Below are 17,998 nucleotides of genomic sequence, written 5' to 3'. Positions count from 1 at the left end.
TGAGACGTTTAAACTATTTGTCCATTTTATATTTGATTATAACTTTTTTTTTTGTTAAGATAATCGTGTTATTTTATTCTACTATGTAGTTCATAAATAAATAAAGTGATTTATTTCCATAATATAAAATGAGGATGCCAATTATTCTATGTTTTGTGTACTTAATCTATCAGATGAGTTGCGCCCGAACTCGTATGGATTCATATTGCGCCCGACGGAAGGTTAATGCTCATTAAATGATTTCATCGTTTAAAGAATTCTCTTTTTTTAACAACGATTGTAATTTAAATAAATATAAGTATATGAAGAAGATAGTCGGGGGTGCGGTCAAAAGGAACAAAAACTGGCTAACAACTGTTTATTTGCCGACGTTTCGCCCACTTAGCAGGGCTAAAAAAGATACTAAATAACTTAAAAATGTAGGATAATAAAATATAAAGAAGTAAAGTTAGGTGGGGCTAAAAACTATCTAAATATAATTGAAAAATTATATGAAAATGAACAAAAATAAATAAAAATAAGATATACATTAATAAGAATACATAAAAAATAAGTAACATAGATTATTGGATTTAAAATGAAAAGTCTGCGGAAAATTAAGGAAGTAAATATTTTCCGTCTCTTAATTTTGTTTTTTATTTCTCTTATATCTTTTCTATTTTTGCGTTTTATTATGTCTCTTGTACATTTTAAAACTAATCGTCTATTTTATTTCTTTTTTCTATATACTTATTATTGTTCATCTTACTTTTATACATTTTTTTAACTTACATTTATATAATTTTTAACCCCACCTTAGTTCACTTTGTCATCTTATTATCTTACAGTGTCAACATATTTTTAGTTACTTTGTATTTTGTTTAGCCTTCATTTTATTTCTTTTTTATATATACTTATTTTTGTTGATTTTTATATAATTTTTCACTTGTATTTATATAATTTTAACTCCATCTATGTTTACTTCTTTGTATTTTATTATCTTTTTTAGTCCTGCTAATGTGGGCGAAACGTCGGCAAATAAATAGTTGTTAGCCAGTTTTTGTTCGTTTTGACCGCACCCCGACCAGCTCCTTCATATACCTATATTTATTTAAATTACAGTCGCTGTTAAAAAAGAGAGTTCCTTAAATGAAGAAATAATTTAATGGGGATTAAAAAAAAAAAAATGAAATTAAGGGGCAATCACCTACTCAGCATTCCGTTCTTGTTATCTCTTAAGCTTCCAACTCTTTACTTGGCTTCTAGTTCTTATCGTAAAGATTCCTTATTCTGATTTATCCGTCCAGGAATCTCTTTTTCAAGTCCCCTTCCTTAACCTTGGCATCTCTTGTTACCATTGCTTCCTTTATAAGCTTTTTCTTAATGCTCCTTTGTCAATTTGGACAAATCAGAGTTGGCGCCTGGGACAACTTCAGGAGTTTGTTTTGTGAGTGTACCTCCCCATAACTTTATTCCGAGGGTGACTTGCTGCAATTCTTTCAACCCCCATTCAACAGGTCTTGCAGATTGCACTAACGAAGATACTTCTCAGGTTTGCGCATGTATCTTTTATTCCTTTTACTAGCACATTATGGCTACAAACAGATTATGAATATTTGAGTTTTTGTCTTTGACCGCACCCGGACAATATTCCTTTTGAGATTCCCGATAATCTTTAATCCTAAGATTTATTATGGAGTTTATTCATAAATAAGCACGAAATTTTCATATTACTATTTATTGAGGATATAAGAATGGAAGGGGGATATATTTTTAAAAAATCTAAATAAAATGCATTGTGATACATTGGAATTGCCCTGTTTCCTTCAGTCCAGCTGGAAGCAGAAGAACTGGAAGGCCAGTAAAGAGTTGTAACCAAAAAGAGATATCAAGAATGGAATGCTAAGTATGTGATTGCCCTTCAATTTCATTTTTATTGAACACGCATTAAATCATTTATTCATTCAAGGAACTTATTTTTTATTTTATTTTTTTACAACGATTGTAATTTAAATAAATATAGGTACTTTCAATTGTATTGCATAAACTCAATCAAAGATTTTAATGTGCACTAGTAAGGACATCCTTGTTACAACTACTGGTACCATGTTTTTTAATTTGTATATCACAGTTTGTTTTGATCGATCTTATATGTACTTCAAACAGGTCGGGGTAAAGAGTTGACAGTTTATACGATAGTTTACAGTTTAAACGACAGTTTACAGTTTATACGACAGTTGACAGTTTATACGATAGTTTTATAAGATATGAAGCACTTTTCTTTAAAATTAGCCACATCATGTAGCTGTGGCAGTCTGGCCATCTCCATCATCATAATCACTTGTCGCCAAGGCGAGCGGGCGTACCCTTTTAGACACTTTCATGAGGCAAGAACAACCTAGCAACAGTGGGAGCCCCATCAAATAACCCACGGTGATATAAGGACATTCTTTTTTTTACTCTTTTGTTCAACCTTACTTTAATTTTTGTAATATTGGAAGAGGGTAGTTGACCGTATGAAGTAGATTGTAGGAAGATAGTCCAGGTGGCGGTCAATGAAGGTATCAAAATAGTAATAGAAAACTATTTATTGTGGGGCGAAACGTTGGTCAACAATAAATAGTTTTAAATATAAGAAGATGGTCAGGGCTGTGGTCAAAAAAGAACAAATAGTTTTTAACTCTTTAATGTCCGACGTTTCGCCCCACTTTGTAGGGCTTCATCAGGGCTAAAAAGGTAAACAGATAGGTGGTGCTGATTTGTTCTTTGCTCATTTATTATCAATTTAATATCGTCATTATTAATTTTATTTGTATTTATTCGTTCACGGCCTTCATTTAATCTCAACTTTCTTCTTCATTTTCCGCCTGTTAATGTGTTTAAATGTTGTGTTCCCAAATCTACTTTTGTTTTTTTTCGTTTTATATGGGTCTCCTGTACTTTTTTAATTGTATATTTTACGTAATTTTTAATTTTTATTCTTACGATTGTTAATTTTGTTTACTCTTATTTATTTATTCAAGTTAATTTTATATTAATACTATTTTATGTCTTCCTTCCTTTTATTTATATATAATTTAATTTTTACATAATATGTATCCTACCTTATTATATCTTATTGTTGTAATGTTCTTAGTTGTTTTTTGTATCTTTTTAGCCCTGATGAAGCCCTGCAAAGTGGGCCGAAATATCGGACATTAAATAGTTATAAACTATTTGTTCTTTTTTGACCGCAACCCTTACCATCTTCTAATTTTTAAAGTTATACAGCCAACAATATAAATACATATAATAAATAGTTTTAGTTTACTAGTTTGAAACCATTATTGACCGCCACCCGGACTATCTTCCTACAATTTCTGTAATAGTTTTAAGTTGGGCTAAGTTATTTTTTTTAGATTATATTTTGTTTCACAGTTTATTATGTTAAATTATTAAAAATATATCTTTTACAAAATTCGGCAGTTCATTTCTTTTATTTTCACTACTCTTCACGGTTGGACTAGCAAAAGGTTCCCTTTGAAGCCCTACCTGCCATAACAATATGTATGAATTTTGTAAATTTGTTTCATAATTCGTTTTTCTGATTTTATTTTAGGCTAAAAGGCCTTTTATTTTAACACTTTTGTTTCATTATATGTTTATGTTTTCTAGTTTTGAAATAGCCAAATAAATTTTTATATCCCAGCCAGTATGTTTTTCTGTTTTTTAAAGCTTTCCTTAGGAAATACTTCGTCGATTTGTGGTGGCTTAACACTCACATAAGATAACATCGATGTTTTTTCTTTATCAAGTAGAATAAAAAAAAGCACTCTAAATTGTTAAAAAACGATTATTCCAAATTATTAATAAAAGCGTTCTGAACCAATTTACTGTAATAACATTAGAGTTGACTAGGCGGAACTAGACTAAATACTTGAACAAGAAACTTGGATCAATACCAGATGGTGGCGCGCTCTGCTGGCAGCTCTCAGTGCTGCAATCTCACAATCGCTTGTTTAACTTTGCTTTAACGGAATTGAAATGATTAGCCCAAAAATACTTATTAGTAGAATTACTATTGGAGACATCCCTCGAGAAAATACCTTTCTACAAAAAAGGATTGCAGCGTAAGTTTTAAAATAACTCGCATTCGACTCCTGAACTAACTATTTATGATTATATCCTTCCCTCCTAGCGGTATTCTATTTCGAGAGCTGACATAAACCCTTAACCAGAAGACCTGATATGGGTTACAATGTGAGTTTTGGCACTGCTCTTAATGCAACTAGCAAGCTAGAACTTTATATATGTATCTGTATTTATCTCTTTAACTATCTATATGTGTTAGTGTATTAGTCTAAGCGCCCGAATGTAGGGACGCTCTATACTTACAATATAGGCACTAGTCTATTTTTGGAATGGGGTGTATCCCTGAGGCACCCCGCAAAAGGGCTTCGGTCCATCCTTCATTAACAATAGTATTATATATATTTCTTATAGCTCCAAATTTACGAAAAAGAAACGAGATAGGATAAATTTAATCGAGACTAGCAAACCTGGCAAATGCCTCGCTATTGGTATATTCGAGGAAGTGTATACTTAATTGAATATTATTAAACCTTTGTTATCAATTAATAAAGAGGTGAAGTGATAAGACGGTAACTATAGTAACATAAATGGTGACAGATAACGTCAATGTTTAATAATACTGGTTCGATTTAGTTAAGTTTTTTATTATTTTAGGTAATATGATAAACCTATGATATGGCATACATATGTAATACATAAAATATAAGTATTTTTCAGAAAATTTCTGATCGACCGTGTGTATCAAATGGAATAATATGGTCTGGGTGCGGTCAAATTAAACTCAAATAGTAATATTATGTAATATTTTTATTTGAGCCAACGTTTCGCCCCACAGGTTAAAAAAGATACAACCACTTAACATAAGTAAATGGAAAATTACAAGGGTATACAATGAAACGTAAAAATAGGCACTAGTCTATTTATACTATGCAATAGTAATAATTTATAATAGGCAGTAGTAATAGTTTATAATAGACACAAGTATACTTAATTTTTACGTTTCATTTGAGTTTAATTTGACCGCACCCGGACCATATTCCATTTATAAATAGTTTTTACATTATAGCCCTTAATGTGCTTCAATATTGGTACTATTTTGAAAAAATTCAGAATGACTGACCTATCAAGTTGTGGTAAACGAATTTTTAGGAATGAAACGAAGTTGATATTAGGTTTTAGCACCTCTAGATACTCCTAATACGAATTTTCGAGAAAAATCTTAAAATACAATTGTTGGCCCAAAAATTAGTTTTACATTACTGGCCTTTGGTTCCTTTTGAAAAATAAAAAAGTAGAACTAACTTCAACAAAATTAAAGCAATCTACATCAAACTTGGGAGTGGTTTAGGGCACAAACCGGATCAAATTAAACAAATTAGAAACGAAGATATAAAACAAAACGTTTGAAAAGTTCTTCTTTATTTGAAACTAATATTTAGCCCTTATAAGGACATTAAACCAAAATTTTGTTAATGTTGGTTAAAAGAGAAGACATTCAGCTTATCACGGTTCTAGGAATGTAGGAATTAGATAATTTTATCCAATTCCTACGTTCCTGTTGTTAATGCCGAGGCGTTAATAACAATTATATGAACAATGGTCACCAGAATAAAAATAAAATCCTTCAAATAAATCAAGGTGAAAAATTTGTAATTTTTAATTTCTTTGAAAAGTGAAATTTGAGGGTTTTAGACGACGCTAAAAACGAACATGATTTGCATTTTTCATAAATAAAAAATTTGTTGACATACTTTTTTTTTTTTTTCCGGCCAAGAAGCACCACGGCAACAGAGGGCCTATTGAACACCGTCCCTCCTCTGCTCAAAACAGGCCAATTGCCTTTGCAAATCAGGATACTGTATAAGGATCCACTGTTTCACAAAGTTTGGGATTCAAGATGGGATCCTTACCAAAGATGAGGAATCGTGTTCTTGCCACTGCATCACATTTGCACATGATGTGATAGGCAGTCTCTTCCTCCTTTCTGCAAAACCTGCAGGTAGGGGACTCTATCAGTCTCATTTTATAGAGATGCTTGTTTAGCTGACAGTGTCCTGTGTATAGACCTGTCACCCATCTTAAGATACTCCTATCCATATTAAGAAGGCAGTTACTTCTTTTCGGGCAGGGTCCTTTGAGAAACATTTTTGATTGTTCCATCCCTTTGGTATTTCTCCAGAGTAACCCAGCCTTGCTCTCAGCAATCTTTTTGATATGCCTCTTCGCATGGCTGAGACTAATTCCACATATGGGGTCAGGTGTGAGAGGAACATACTCAGATCCTTTGCTTGCTAGGTAGTCCGCTCGCTCATTTTCTTTAATGCCTTTATGTCCAGGCACCCATTCCACCCGCACCTTGTTGGCCAAGGAGAGAGAGTTCAGGTTAGCCTTACACTCCTCCACCAATTTGGAGCGGGTTGCATAGTTATCCAGTGTATAGATGCCTGCCTGACTGTCTGTGTAGATCGTAATTAGCCTTTCCCTCATGCCCTCTTTTATTAAATTCTGGGCACAGACATTTATTGCAAACACCTCAGCCTGAAACATTGTGGTGTGTTTTCCTAATGAAATGGATATGCCTTGATTAGGTTTATCCATCCTCCATATTCCTGCTCCTATAAGGATCCGTCTGTGTAGCAGTTTATCTCATTACACGGCTTGTGTGGGGTTGACCCTTCAACCCTTACACTGTAGTAAGTGGCTTGGGCAAAAATAATTTTTAAAATGGCGTTTATTTTAAAGACAAATACCACTAAATAACTAAACAGTCTACATCTACTACCAGTCACCCTAACCTTTTGTTATTTAGTAAATTTACCCTCTAAATTATTTGTATTTTACTTCAGCTATCATAAACCAATAATTGCTCTTCTAGAGTATGAATTTATGAATGGGCACTGGTGAATAAAAGCGCTATATTATTTAATTAATAGAAATTTCACTCAATTAAATGTTATTACCTAATCCTGAAATAATAAAAAAAAATTAAATGACATAAAACCAGTGGAAACCTAATGGTATGCATCTCTCCTTAAAAAGAGGTACATCTGACAAAAAAGGAAAACAATTTTGATTTGATTTTGAAATGCATTGTTTCAAATTGCCGAAGACAGGGATTACTTTCTCTACTGTAGGCCCTCTATAGATTATCCCCAAGCTGGTAAGGTTACCAAAAAGCAACCACAATTTAATTTAAATTTAAATTTAAAATCTGATAATTTTTAAATTGTGGTACAGTCTAATAAATTGAGTGGAGTCCTCTCATTCCATGATGAACTGGGTTCGTTGTTTATCTCAGTAGCTGCAAATTTAGAAATAAAACTAAGGCTGACTTAGCTTACTATAATATAATACTTCTCTCACTTGTAACTATGTACTGAAAAATGAAACTGAGTCCCTGAATTCCTTGTAGTTATACTTTTTATCAATTTTCAAATATTGAATGGGGTCTAACCATTCTCTGTGAACTGTTTTGACTTATATCAATAAGAAAATTGTGAATTCTAAATCACAAATAAAACTAAGTTAACCTTACTAGCTCATTCTTCAATAGTTCAACAAATTATAGATAACTTAATCCCAGGCTACCTATAAGTGAATGCTATAATAACAAGGTATACTAAGAGATTAGACAAAGATATTGTTATAATACATATGGCTTAACAAACTGTCAGTAATGGTTCTAGAAGCTAATAGCGACTAAAAAGAATCATAATGGATTATTTTACAAACTTGAGGTACATACTTGTAGCTGATCGTGGCACACCTGAACTTGGTTCGCTCCCTCGCCCTGGTGCACTCTTCTTTGCAATCTACCTCTCCAGGAACCCAGAGTGCATTCTTTATGGCTGAAGGTAGAAGTCTAGCAGGACTACTGTAGCGTATGTAGCACACTGAAGAATGGAACAATTGTGTACTCTTCATAAAGTGTTCAACCGAAATTTGAAGACAATTGAAAGAATGAGACGAAAAAAAAAAATTATATCAAAATTGGTACATGCAACTACTTATTTATTCTAATGATGAATTTTATTTAAATGGCAATGATAAATTAAGATTATGTGTATTTATCCAAGAATAGTTAATGGGCATATAACATAGTTATCCTGCAGGTTACCAACCTATTCTTGTCAAGTTGGAAAGATCAAACCACAAAATAAATGTCATCCCACCTAACCTGGATTCAAACCAGTGCAAAGTGGTACAAATGGTACAGTAAACTCTGACAAAATGTATATAAATAATAGAAAATTACTGATCACGCAAGGCATTTTTGTCTATAATAAAAGCATTAATAGTCCTCTATTATATTAATAAAGCATGGATTTAGTATCGGCTATTTTTAAATAATTTTTTAGTTACTTATTATTTCAAATTAAAGTTATATGAAACTTTATTTTTTATTTGATTTCACTATAATTTTCACAGATAAACAATTTTTTTTTTTAAAATCTAACATTGAAATTTTTCTATAATCTTCTAATTACAATGTTTTCATTTTGTCAGTATATGAAAACACCTAAGATTAGCAAGAAAAATATTGTCATATTCATAAAATGGATATTCCCAGATTATAATTATGCAATTACACCTTTCTCAAAGATTTTGTTTTTCAAATAAATCTGTTTAAACCTTTTTTTGATAAAAACTTATGCTAATTTCAGGAAAAAAATTTGGAATAATGGAAATGATAGATTTTTTTTAAATTTTTGAAGGGAGATATAGAAAAATAAATCAGTTTTTTGAAGTATTCAGAAAATGAATTTTACACTATGTCTGAATACATTTATGAACAAAACTAGTGCAAAAGGGCTGGAAGGAAGAGAAGAGAAATATATCTTCAGATTGGTAGTTGCGAAATTCAATCTAATTATAGGTCTTCTAATATTTTTCTTTCTTTCTCTGTTAAACAACATGTTTCAAATTTTTGTTTCCTCTCTTCGGAGTATAAAGGTATGTGTGGTAACTAAAATGTTCAAATTTTATACGTAATTTAATAATTATAAAAAATTTTCTGCTGGTAACTTTTCACCGAAAATTGTAAAGACTTCGCATCAGTAAACCTGTCTGTAAATCAATTAAAAAAATATATATTCTTAATATTTCTCTAGATTATTATTGAATACATGTTTCTGTTCGGGTATATTTTTTTATATTATAATTTATTTTTATTTCAAGAGATAAATTTATATTAAGCTTAAAAAGAAAATCATTTCTTTTCAAAGAATTAAAAAAAAAAAATTTAATTGTTAAATATTTTTGGCGGTTATTTTCTTTGAAGAAGACATACTTTTATTGATTCCCAGGTTTTGACATGAATGATATGTAATGAATGTTGGAAAATGGTGCAAAGCCTTTCAGCATTCCCATAAAAAAAAAGCTTCAACAAAAAAGAAAAAAGAATTAAGTACATAGCTATCAGTAAATACACAGTGTAAACTAGTAGCTTGTTGTCCTACTTATACTCTAAGGAAGCTGAGGTACAGATTTCAGAATTTTCTCGCTTCTAGAAGTCTGTCAAAATCATAACCTTCCAAATTCAGTCACTTTGAATGTTTATTTCATAGAAAATTCTGATTTGTAGTTACTATGTTAGAAACAAAAGATTTTTAAATGTGATGTAAAATTTAATTCTTCATGGCAATCTTTTCAACTTTTTTCTCTTTTCTGTGTTTTATGTTATAGAATTTTTCCCTGATGTGTTACTTATTGATTGTTAAATATCTAAATTTAAATTTATTGATGAGAAGCTCATTTCCTCTTTCTGAAAAACATTTAATATTCTTGTAAAGATGTGAATCAAATAATATTTTAATGCATAATAATATTTTTTATTAGTATTAATTTTTCTTAGTAAACTTTAAGGCAATAAATGAAGATTTAAAAAAATATATATTTATGAATTTATCTTTGTTATTAATTGGTTTATTTATTTTTTCTCATTCCCCAATCACTTTTCTATTGTTTGAAATATTTTATGTGATAGATAGGGTTAAAGAAATGAGCTCCTCAAGACTGAAGTTTATTTAAAAAATGTATATTTCAATATATTGTACAATTAAATAACAAATTGTGGCACAAATATAGCACATATTTCAAAATTTTGATTATAATCCAAAGATGTATCACTGTTTTCGGTATATTTTTCTTACTTACACTGATCTGATGGCCTTGGTCTTGGTTTTGTGTCAATGCCGTATTTTCCTGGTGGCAAATAGGTTTCACCTGGCCTCTGGCCATAACCATAGCCCTGACCTTGTCCATTCACAGGTCCACGAGGAGGTTGATATCCATCATACCGAGAAGGCGGGTAATACCCATCATATTTCTTAGGTGGTAAGTAGCCATCTGGTTTTCTTGCTGGCGGGTATGCTCCATCATATTTAGGTGGATAGTGTTTGTGGGGAAAACTGTGGTCTGGATATGACTGCTGTGGGGTTTGGGGTGAAATGTAGCCATTGGGCCGTTCAGGTGGTACGTAGCCGATGCCAGGTCTTTGGGGTGGTAGATAGCCTTGAGCAGGTTTCTGTTGAGGGTAGTAGCTTGGTGGTGTCTTCCCAGGAGGCAAATATGTGCTTGGGATCTCATTTGCTGGTCCATAGGGATCACCCGAAGGTGGTTGAGGTCTTCCAGGAGCACCTAGAATAAATGTTAAGATTAAGATATTTTAATCTTTAGATAATTTATTTTAAAATAGTCACTATAGCATATTTAGATGATTTAAGAATCCCAGCTAATAAAGATAGATGTTAAATAATTATAATATTATAAATGCATAAAACAATTGAAGTGGACTTTAAACAAATGTTCAGAGTCACATTTTATTAAATAAAGGAGAGTAACAAACTTCTATCTTTTCCACGTTATTGCATTTCAGTTTCTTTGTGATGTCAAGGACAAAACACAACTAAACATTTCTTACTAGCTAATTATGTTAATAAAATAAATAAATCACATAATTAGTAGAATAGGTAGATGCATTTTAGCAAGTTTGGATGTAATACATTCAGAAATGTATTTACATTGCTATAAATATCACTAAATTCATCATTATTTTTGATGTAGGAACAAATACAGTGATATAAAATTAAGTAAATAAACCATGATTGAATCGGCTTTTGAATGATAAAAATGAAAATTGATAAAAATCTACAAAAAATAAACGTTGTAAACAACCAAACTACATTATTTGAACCAAATTTCTCGCGATATAAATATCAGATATAGATATTCAGATGAATTTTTTGAAAATATTACAATTTTGTTGTTTCAGTAAATCAAATTTTGGCCACTTTTTTCATTATCTTTAATTATAACTGCTGGTATAATGATTAAAAAGTTTTGGTCATAGCTTCAAAAGTAAAGAACATTTATTTTGACAAACTTAAATAAAATAAATAGGTAAGAAATTTAAATAAACTGATTTAATATAAAAAACAAACAAATTTCAGGGATTATGGCACCCTAGTTTCACTCCTCCTTCAATATCAAAATATCCTCCCTCCATATCTAAAGCTATGAATGCCTTTCAATTCTTATATAATTCGGTGTTGGCTGTTTATATAGTTGTCAATATTATTATTAGAAGTCCATCTATACTTATAAGAGCTGAATTCCTTAACTTTGGATTTTGGTATGGATAAATTTTAAAACTAAAGCATAAAAACAATTTTAAATTATTATCATTGGCATTTTATAAATATAAAAAATCTTTCTCAGAATTAATTAAGTATGTAAATATAACTTAATTATATATACTGTCAAGGATGGCTATAAACTCTGCAAACTATGTACTCTTATTTCGTATTGTTTGATACATTACCTATTGTTATTGGTGGAAGTTGACCCCTATCTGGGTATCTGCTGATTTCGCAACCGTGACCATAACTGCCTCTATGATATAGTTCACATTCTGGGTCAATACTCAGGTGAGTTTGGCCATTCATTTCTGGAATTGGTAGGTCGGTGAGGAGGCAGTTCTCATCGCTCTCGCCAATCACAGGAGGCCCATATCTGTTACAGAATCAATTATTATTTTGCATGTAGGCTTTGTTTTATTTTTTGTAATCCTTAATAAAATTACAAAGTGTATGGACCTTTTAATATCAATGCATTTTTATAAGAAATAATTTGTGTTTATTGAGATATTTTGGACAGAAATAGACCAATGAATTTTTTTTAATAAAGTAACTAGCTAGTTATTTTTTTGCTAATGAGAATCATTCATTTTTCATCTTTTTTTTTTTATTTTTATATAAATGAAAATTGTTATTGACTTGTTGGGCATAAATTTTGTTTATTAGATAATGAAAGATTGTTTTATAATTACATAAAGGAATAAATAATATGTAAAGTATTTAGGATTTGAAAATTCAATTCATTGAAAATAAAATTATATCTATTTGGGTAATCACATCATCCTATCATTTTAATCGACAAAGATTAATTAAAATAATCATTATCATTTCTACTGATCATAAAACATTACAATTTTATTTCCACTTTACACTATGTTTCGATATATTCATAAAAATAAAATCCAAATGTATTTTTCAGGTTTTCTTTTAGAAATCTTATGTTCTTTTTTTTTTTTTTTTATCAATAAAACATACAGTTTCATTCATTTTTCATCAGTATTTAAATCATGGGAACTTCTTTTCTTTTTTTTTTATATAATTATCAAATTACTTAATTTTCTATTTTATAACAGGTATAATTTCCAAATCTTTTTACATCAGCATAAAGATAACCATTTTTTTAGCATTAGCATATGAGTAGTTTAAATAAAAAGAAAAGTAAAGGCAAAGAGAAATATTATTTCTTCTAAATTTTATGAGTTAATAATAAAAAGTTAATGAAGATAAATAAAATATAATAGATATATTTTACAAAAAATATGATATACTTTTACAAAGCCTCAATTATTTCTTTATTCTTCATTTAATGTTTTAAAAAATAACATATTTTTTATTCTTCATTATTGATTAATTTTCAATTTAAAATTTTTCATTAATTTTCATTGATCATAAATTTATGAATCAATTGATTTTTTTTACCAAATCATGGTATGGATTAAGATAAGACTGACAGCTTTTTCCAGACGTTTTAAACTTTTGCTACATTCATTCAGTTATATGTGTTTTTTTCCCTTTAATTTATACTTTAATATTGTTTTTTTCATCATTGCCAAATGTGGAAGAAGGAAGTAATCGAAAAATTTATTTATTTATACCTGGATGAGTTTTCTTTGTTAAATTTAAGCTATGATTTTATACCCTTTGAATATTTTTACTTTTATTAAAAATAAACTATAAGCATTGTTAAAATATAAGTATTGTTTAAATATAAACTATAAAAATATAAGTATTGTAACTATACTTTATTCTTTTTTTTTTATTCAAATTTTTGTTTTATACTGGAAGATTGTTGATTGACCGTGGGAATATCAATGAATGGAATATGGTCTGGGTGTGGTCAAATAAATAACTATAAAAAAAATAAATAAATAAGTGGAAAATAACAGGGGTATACAATGAAAAGTAAAATTTAATAAGAAAAATTAAAGGTTGTAAACAGTAAATGAAAATGGTAATAGTAACAGAAAGATAAGAGATAAAATAAGAGAAGAAATATTATACATTGTACTTTCTTTAATATTTCTGTTTACAACCTTTAAGTTTTCTTATTAAATTTTACTTTTCATTGTATACCCCTGTTATTTTCCACTTTTTTTTTTTGTAACTATGTCAATTGTTTGTATCTTTTTAGCCCTGAAGAAGCCCTGCAACGTGGGGTGAAACGTTGGCTCAATTAAAATAGTCATTACTATTTGAGTTTTATTTGACTGCACCCGGACCATATTCCATTCATTAAATTTTTGTTTTGATTATTAATCAAGGATTTTTCTATAATTTCAATTAATCAATAAGATAGAATATTCCTAACATTTCTATTTAATATATATACACGGTATCATCTTAAAATATTTTTTTGATAAGCAAATAAATTCTGGATGAATTTATTTTTGGTGGAATTAAAGTTACTTCAGCTTCTGAAGATACTAAATGTAGCCAATAGGTATCAATTGTATAATTAGGATAATTTTTTTTTAAGTTTATTATGCGATATTTAGTTGGAAAACAATTTTGTTATATTTAACAAACAGTAATGGATCATGTGATTTACCTATAGCTGAAGGCTCTGCAGGTAAAGTAGGGCACATAGAGGCAAGCTGTCTCACATTCACTTAGACTGGCCACTTTCATCGCATACTTAACCATCGCCCCTTTCAATTTGAGTCCGCTACGCACTCTTTCAAAGCATTCTGTAAAAAAAAAAACTAAAACTTAAGTATGAATCTGGTTCAAATTGGTTTTTAATATAATCACTGCTCTTTCTTTTTTCTTCATTTCTGTAATTCAAGTTAACAATAATACTTATTGAAAGCTAAAATAATTAATATACAGGTAAAGTTAGGTAATTATTAAATTTAAAAAATAGATAAAAAAAGTTTCTAGATTAAATGAAAATTGGATAAGTAATAAAGAATATTATGCATTTATTACATACTTCATTTCTTTATTAAGTTAATTTAATATCTGTTAATTTGCATAACTGATCAAATGTGTGTTGCGGATTTTTGGAGAGGAGGGATATGAAGGAGTGAATTATGGAGAATAGTGTATTGAACGAATTGGTAAATTATTATTTGGCTTTCTATGAAAAGGAGGAAAACAAATATATTTATAGGAAAAAAAATTTGTCAAGAAAGAAAAATTGTATTTGAAGTGTATAATATTTAGATAGATAATTATTGTTTGAAAAATGTAAAATTTTAATCTATTGTAGTATATACATATATATCCAGTTATGGATGTGTGCTTTAGCAGCCCAATGTATTTGAGCAGCATGAACAAATAAAGCATTTCTCTTCCTCAGGTAAATATTCAGTAATAAAGATGTAAGGTGTAAATTTAAAAAAAAAAAATGTACAAGTATGCACTTCTTTAATAATTTGATTTTTTCTCTTTACCTCCAAATAATTCCATTAGAACTAAAAATGTAACTAGTTGTTTTTGTTTTTTTGATTACCACATATATATTACATATCAAGATTTAAAAGGCAAAAATCAAAATTTATATCAGAAATTTTTAAAGTTTGACCCTAATCTGAAGATAGCAGCCAGCCATTCTGTTCATCATTTAACATTTTATTTAAGTTCAAGGAAATGAGAATCTTGGGCTCTTCACCAATATTTTAAGACTTTTAGCATGTTCACTGACGGCGGTCTGCATTTGATAAATGTTTGTATATGTTTCGATTTTTTACTTTCACGTACTTATATATGAAATATATCGAATGAAGAGTATTGCATTCATGAAATATTTCTAGTTTTCAGTTTACATTCCAGTTTTCGAGTTCCGATCATCTCTTGGGGTGAACTGTAACTGTATCGTAACCAAATCTTAAAAGAACAGGGAAGTTTTCGATGGAAATACACTTTTTGAAATCATCTGTGTCCAAATAAATGTGTCTCTTAAGATTTGTATTTCTCTAAGATGTTACAGCAACCTTTGTGATAAAATCGAATGGCCGGAAATGCCATTTTATAGAATCGATCTTTACTAAAACGGCTCAAATGATTTTGATTAAACTCTGTACATCTATGTATAATCAAATATCTTTGATACCTGCTAAGTCTTATTATCGTTTAATAACTATTAAGATATTATGTATAACTGGGCTTAAATTCCGAAATTTCAAAAACTCTTCCTCTAAAGTATCTTTTTTTAAATTTTGTATATTGAAAGTAATTGACAATTTCGCATTATTAACAGTATTTTTCGTAACCTCGTTAACTTATTGTTAACAGAAACACAAAATGAATAATTATGAAAGTATTTATATATTTGTAATGACAGTTATATGTACACGGCTTTATTATGATTTGTTAAAATGTATTCTTTGCAAGAAAATTGATATTCGTTATTCACATCTGCAGAAACCATAAATTACGAATTTTTATAGCAACAGAAAAGTAAAAATTTAATTGTAGGAAAATAGTCCGGGTGGCAGTCATGGGTGTAGGCAGAATTTTACCAAGAGTGGAGTAGGCCTTACCCCATTACATACATATATAATTCATTCGGAAACATTTGGTAAAAGAAAGATATGGAATTCCGCATTCCAAGATATACTCCACCATTTTATAGCTACTTCATAAAATTCATTCATTACTTTTTAAATTTTGATTAGCTATTATCACAATAAATTATTGAAAATCGAGCATACACTTAATTATTGTACATATATAAAATACATACAATAAATACAAAAATAAAAGAGGTGATGAAGAGGTTTGCTATAAGGGGATCAGCCTTCTGGGATTGCTAGCAAAAATATTTACCACCTCTTTTACGATGGTTGCCTTCTTTAATTTATTCTAAACAAACATTCTAAGATAATTAAAATGGCAAACTGTTAAGTTATAATAGGAAAAATGGAATCTAAAAAAGGTTCTTTTTTATTCGATTTCCCATTATTTTTAGAGATAAGTATATGACGAATAATTGCGCTCATTGAATGTTACCTTGTTTACCAAAAAATCGATGTGTATCCATCTTGTCCCTTCAAAGGTGTGGTTGTAATCTTGTGATGCGTGAAGATGTCAACTTAACAATGCTATCTTACTAATTATATCATGTTTCCAAAAAAAATGAAGTATGAAACAAGTTCACTATTTTCTAAATTTTGTTTTCCTAGGGTCCCAAAAATTTAGGGGGGGGGCCGCGTCTCCCCCTTGCCTACGCATGGTGGCATTGATAAGGTAATTAATATTAACCAACGTTTTTCCCCACTTAATAGGACTTTGTCAGAACTAAATGAAAACAAGATACAAACATTGTGCGAGGTGATAGAACATTAGAATAAATATACAAAGAAAATCAGAAAATGTGCAAAAAAATATTAAGAAAAAAAATAAGCTTGAGGAAGTATAATTACAGGTGGATAGGAAACTAATAACTAATAAATAAAGTCAAATGTGATAAAACTGTAAATAAAGAATAAGAATAATAAATCATAGACTAATAATTATTAGAAAAAGTTACAAATATGGTAAAAAGGTGTGAATGGTAAACAGATATGTGGCCTTACCTTTGCCATATTTACTCTACCTACAATATTTTCTTAGTTTCTTTGTATTTTCATTCTGATGTTCTGTCATATCTTACAATGTGATTATCTTGTTTTAATTTAGCCCTGCAAAGTAGGGCGAAACTTTGATTAACATTAAGTAGTTTTTTTTCTAATATTTTGTTCCTTTTTGACGCCACCCGGACTATCTTACTAGAACATAATTCATACGGTCAGCTATCTTCTTCCGATAAGTATTTAATGTTTTAAATTCTAGCTTTCCAGTGTGATAATGTAAGAGTCGTATGATGCTCGCATCACACCCGATTTTTTCAATGTGGAATCATCAAAATCGGTGAGAACGGATTGATCTATATTTTAAAACGAAAACAATTGTATATAATATGATCGAGACAACCACAAGAGTCAAAAGCTGACCCAGATGCATAGCAGACGACTTCCTCACGGATCAAGGCCCCAATTGGCTAATTAGCATGAGATCTGTAGCGATAGGGACGTTCTGTTTGTAAATTCTGCAGATGGAATCTGGGAACAACCTTGTGGCCATCCACCTCGTCCATTGTTCCCTAGAACAGTTAGCTTCAACGGGAACCAGCCCTTATCGTGTAGGGAAATTAGTTTCTTCAAAGCAGTCTTATATATCATCCAGGAGTTTCAGGTGTTAAGATGTATAAAGGATAAATGCTTGCAAATAAATTCATATGAATGTCATATTATTAATGGAAGTTTATATTGATTAAATATGATTGGGTGGGAACCCGAGGGGTGGAAGTGATCATTTTGCGATCTGGA

General features: G+C 29.9%; 1 protein-coding gene across 2 annotated transcripts in view; it reads right to left on the bottom strand.

Annotated features, from left to right (window-relative positions):
• Positions 1–17,998, bottom strand: part of LOC106677124 (uncharacterized) — a 112,840-nt gene that overhangs the window by 12,358 nt on the left and 82,484 nt on the right. For both annotated transcript variants that reach the window (XM_067051972.1, XM_014414839.2), the window contains 4 exons: positions 14,236–14,374; positions 11,873–12,063; positions 10,207–10,689; positions 7,796–7,943 (listed from right to left, as the gene is read on the bottom strand). In XM_067051972.1, the coding sequence (XP_066908073.1) occupies positions 7,796–7,943; positions 10,207–10,689; positions 11,873–12,063; positions 14,236–14,374 (961 nt within the window). The remainder of the gene's footprint in view (positions 1–7,795; positions 7,944–10,206; positions 10,690–11,872; positions 12,064–14,235; positions 14,375–17,998) is intronic.

Source organism: Halyomorpha halys, unplaced genomic scaffold (genome assembly GCF_000696795.3).
Source record: "Halyomorpha halys isolate HHAL.00 unplaced genomic scaffold, Hhal_1.1 Scaffold88.1, whole genome shotgun sequence".
Classification (NCBI taxonomy): Eukaryota; Metazoa; Arthropoda; class Insecta; order Hemiptera; family Pentatomidae; genus Halyomorpha; species Halyomorpha halys.
The sequence above is the reverse complement of the archived record's forward strand: the minus strand, read 5'-3'. Positions and strand labels throughout refer to the sequence as shown.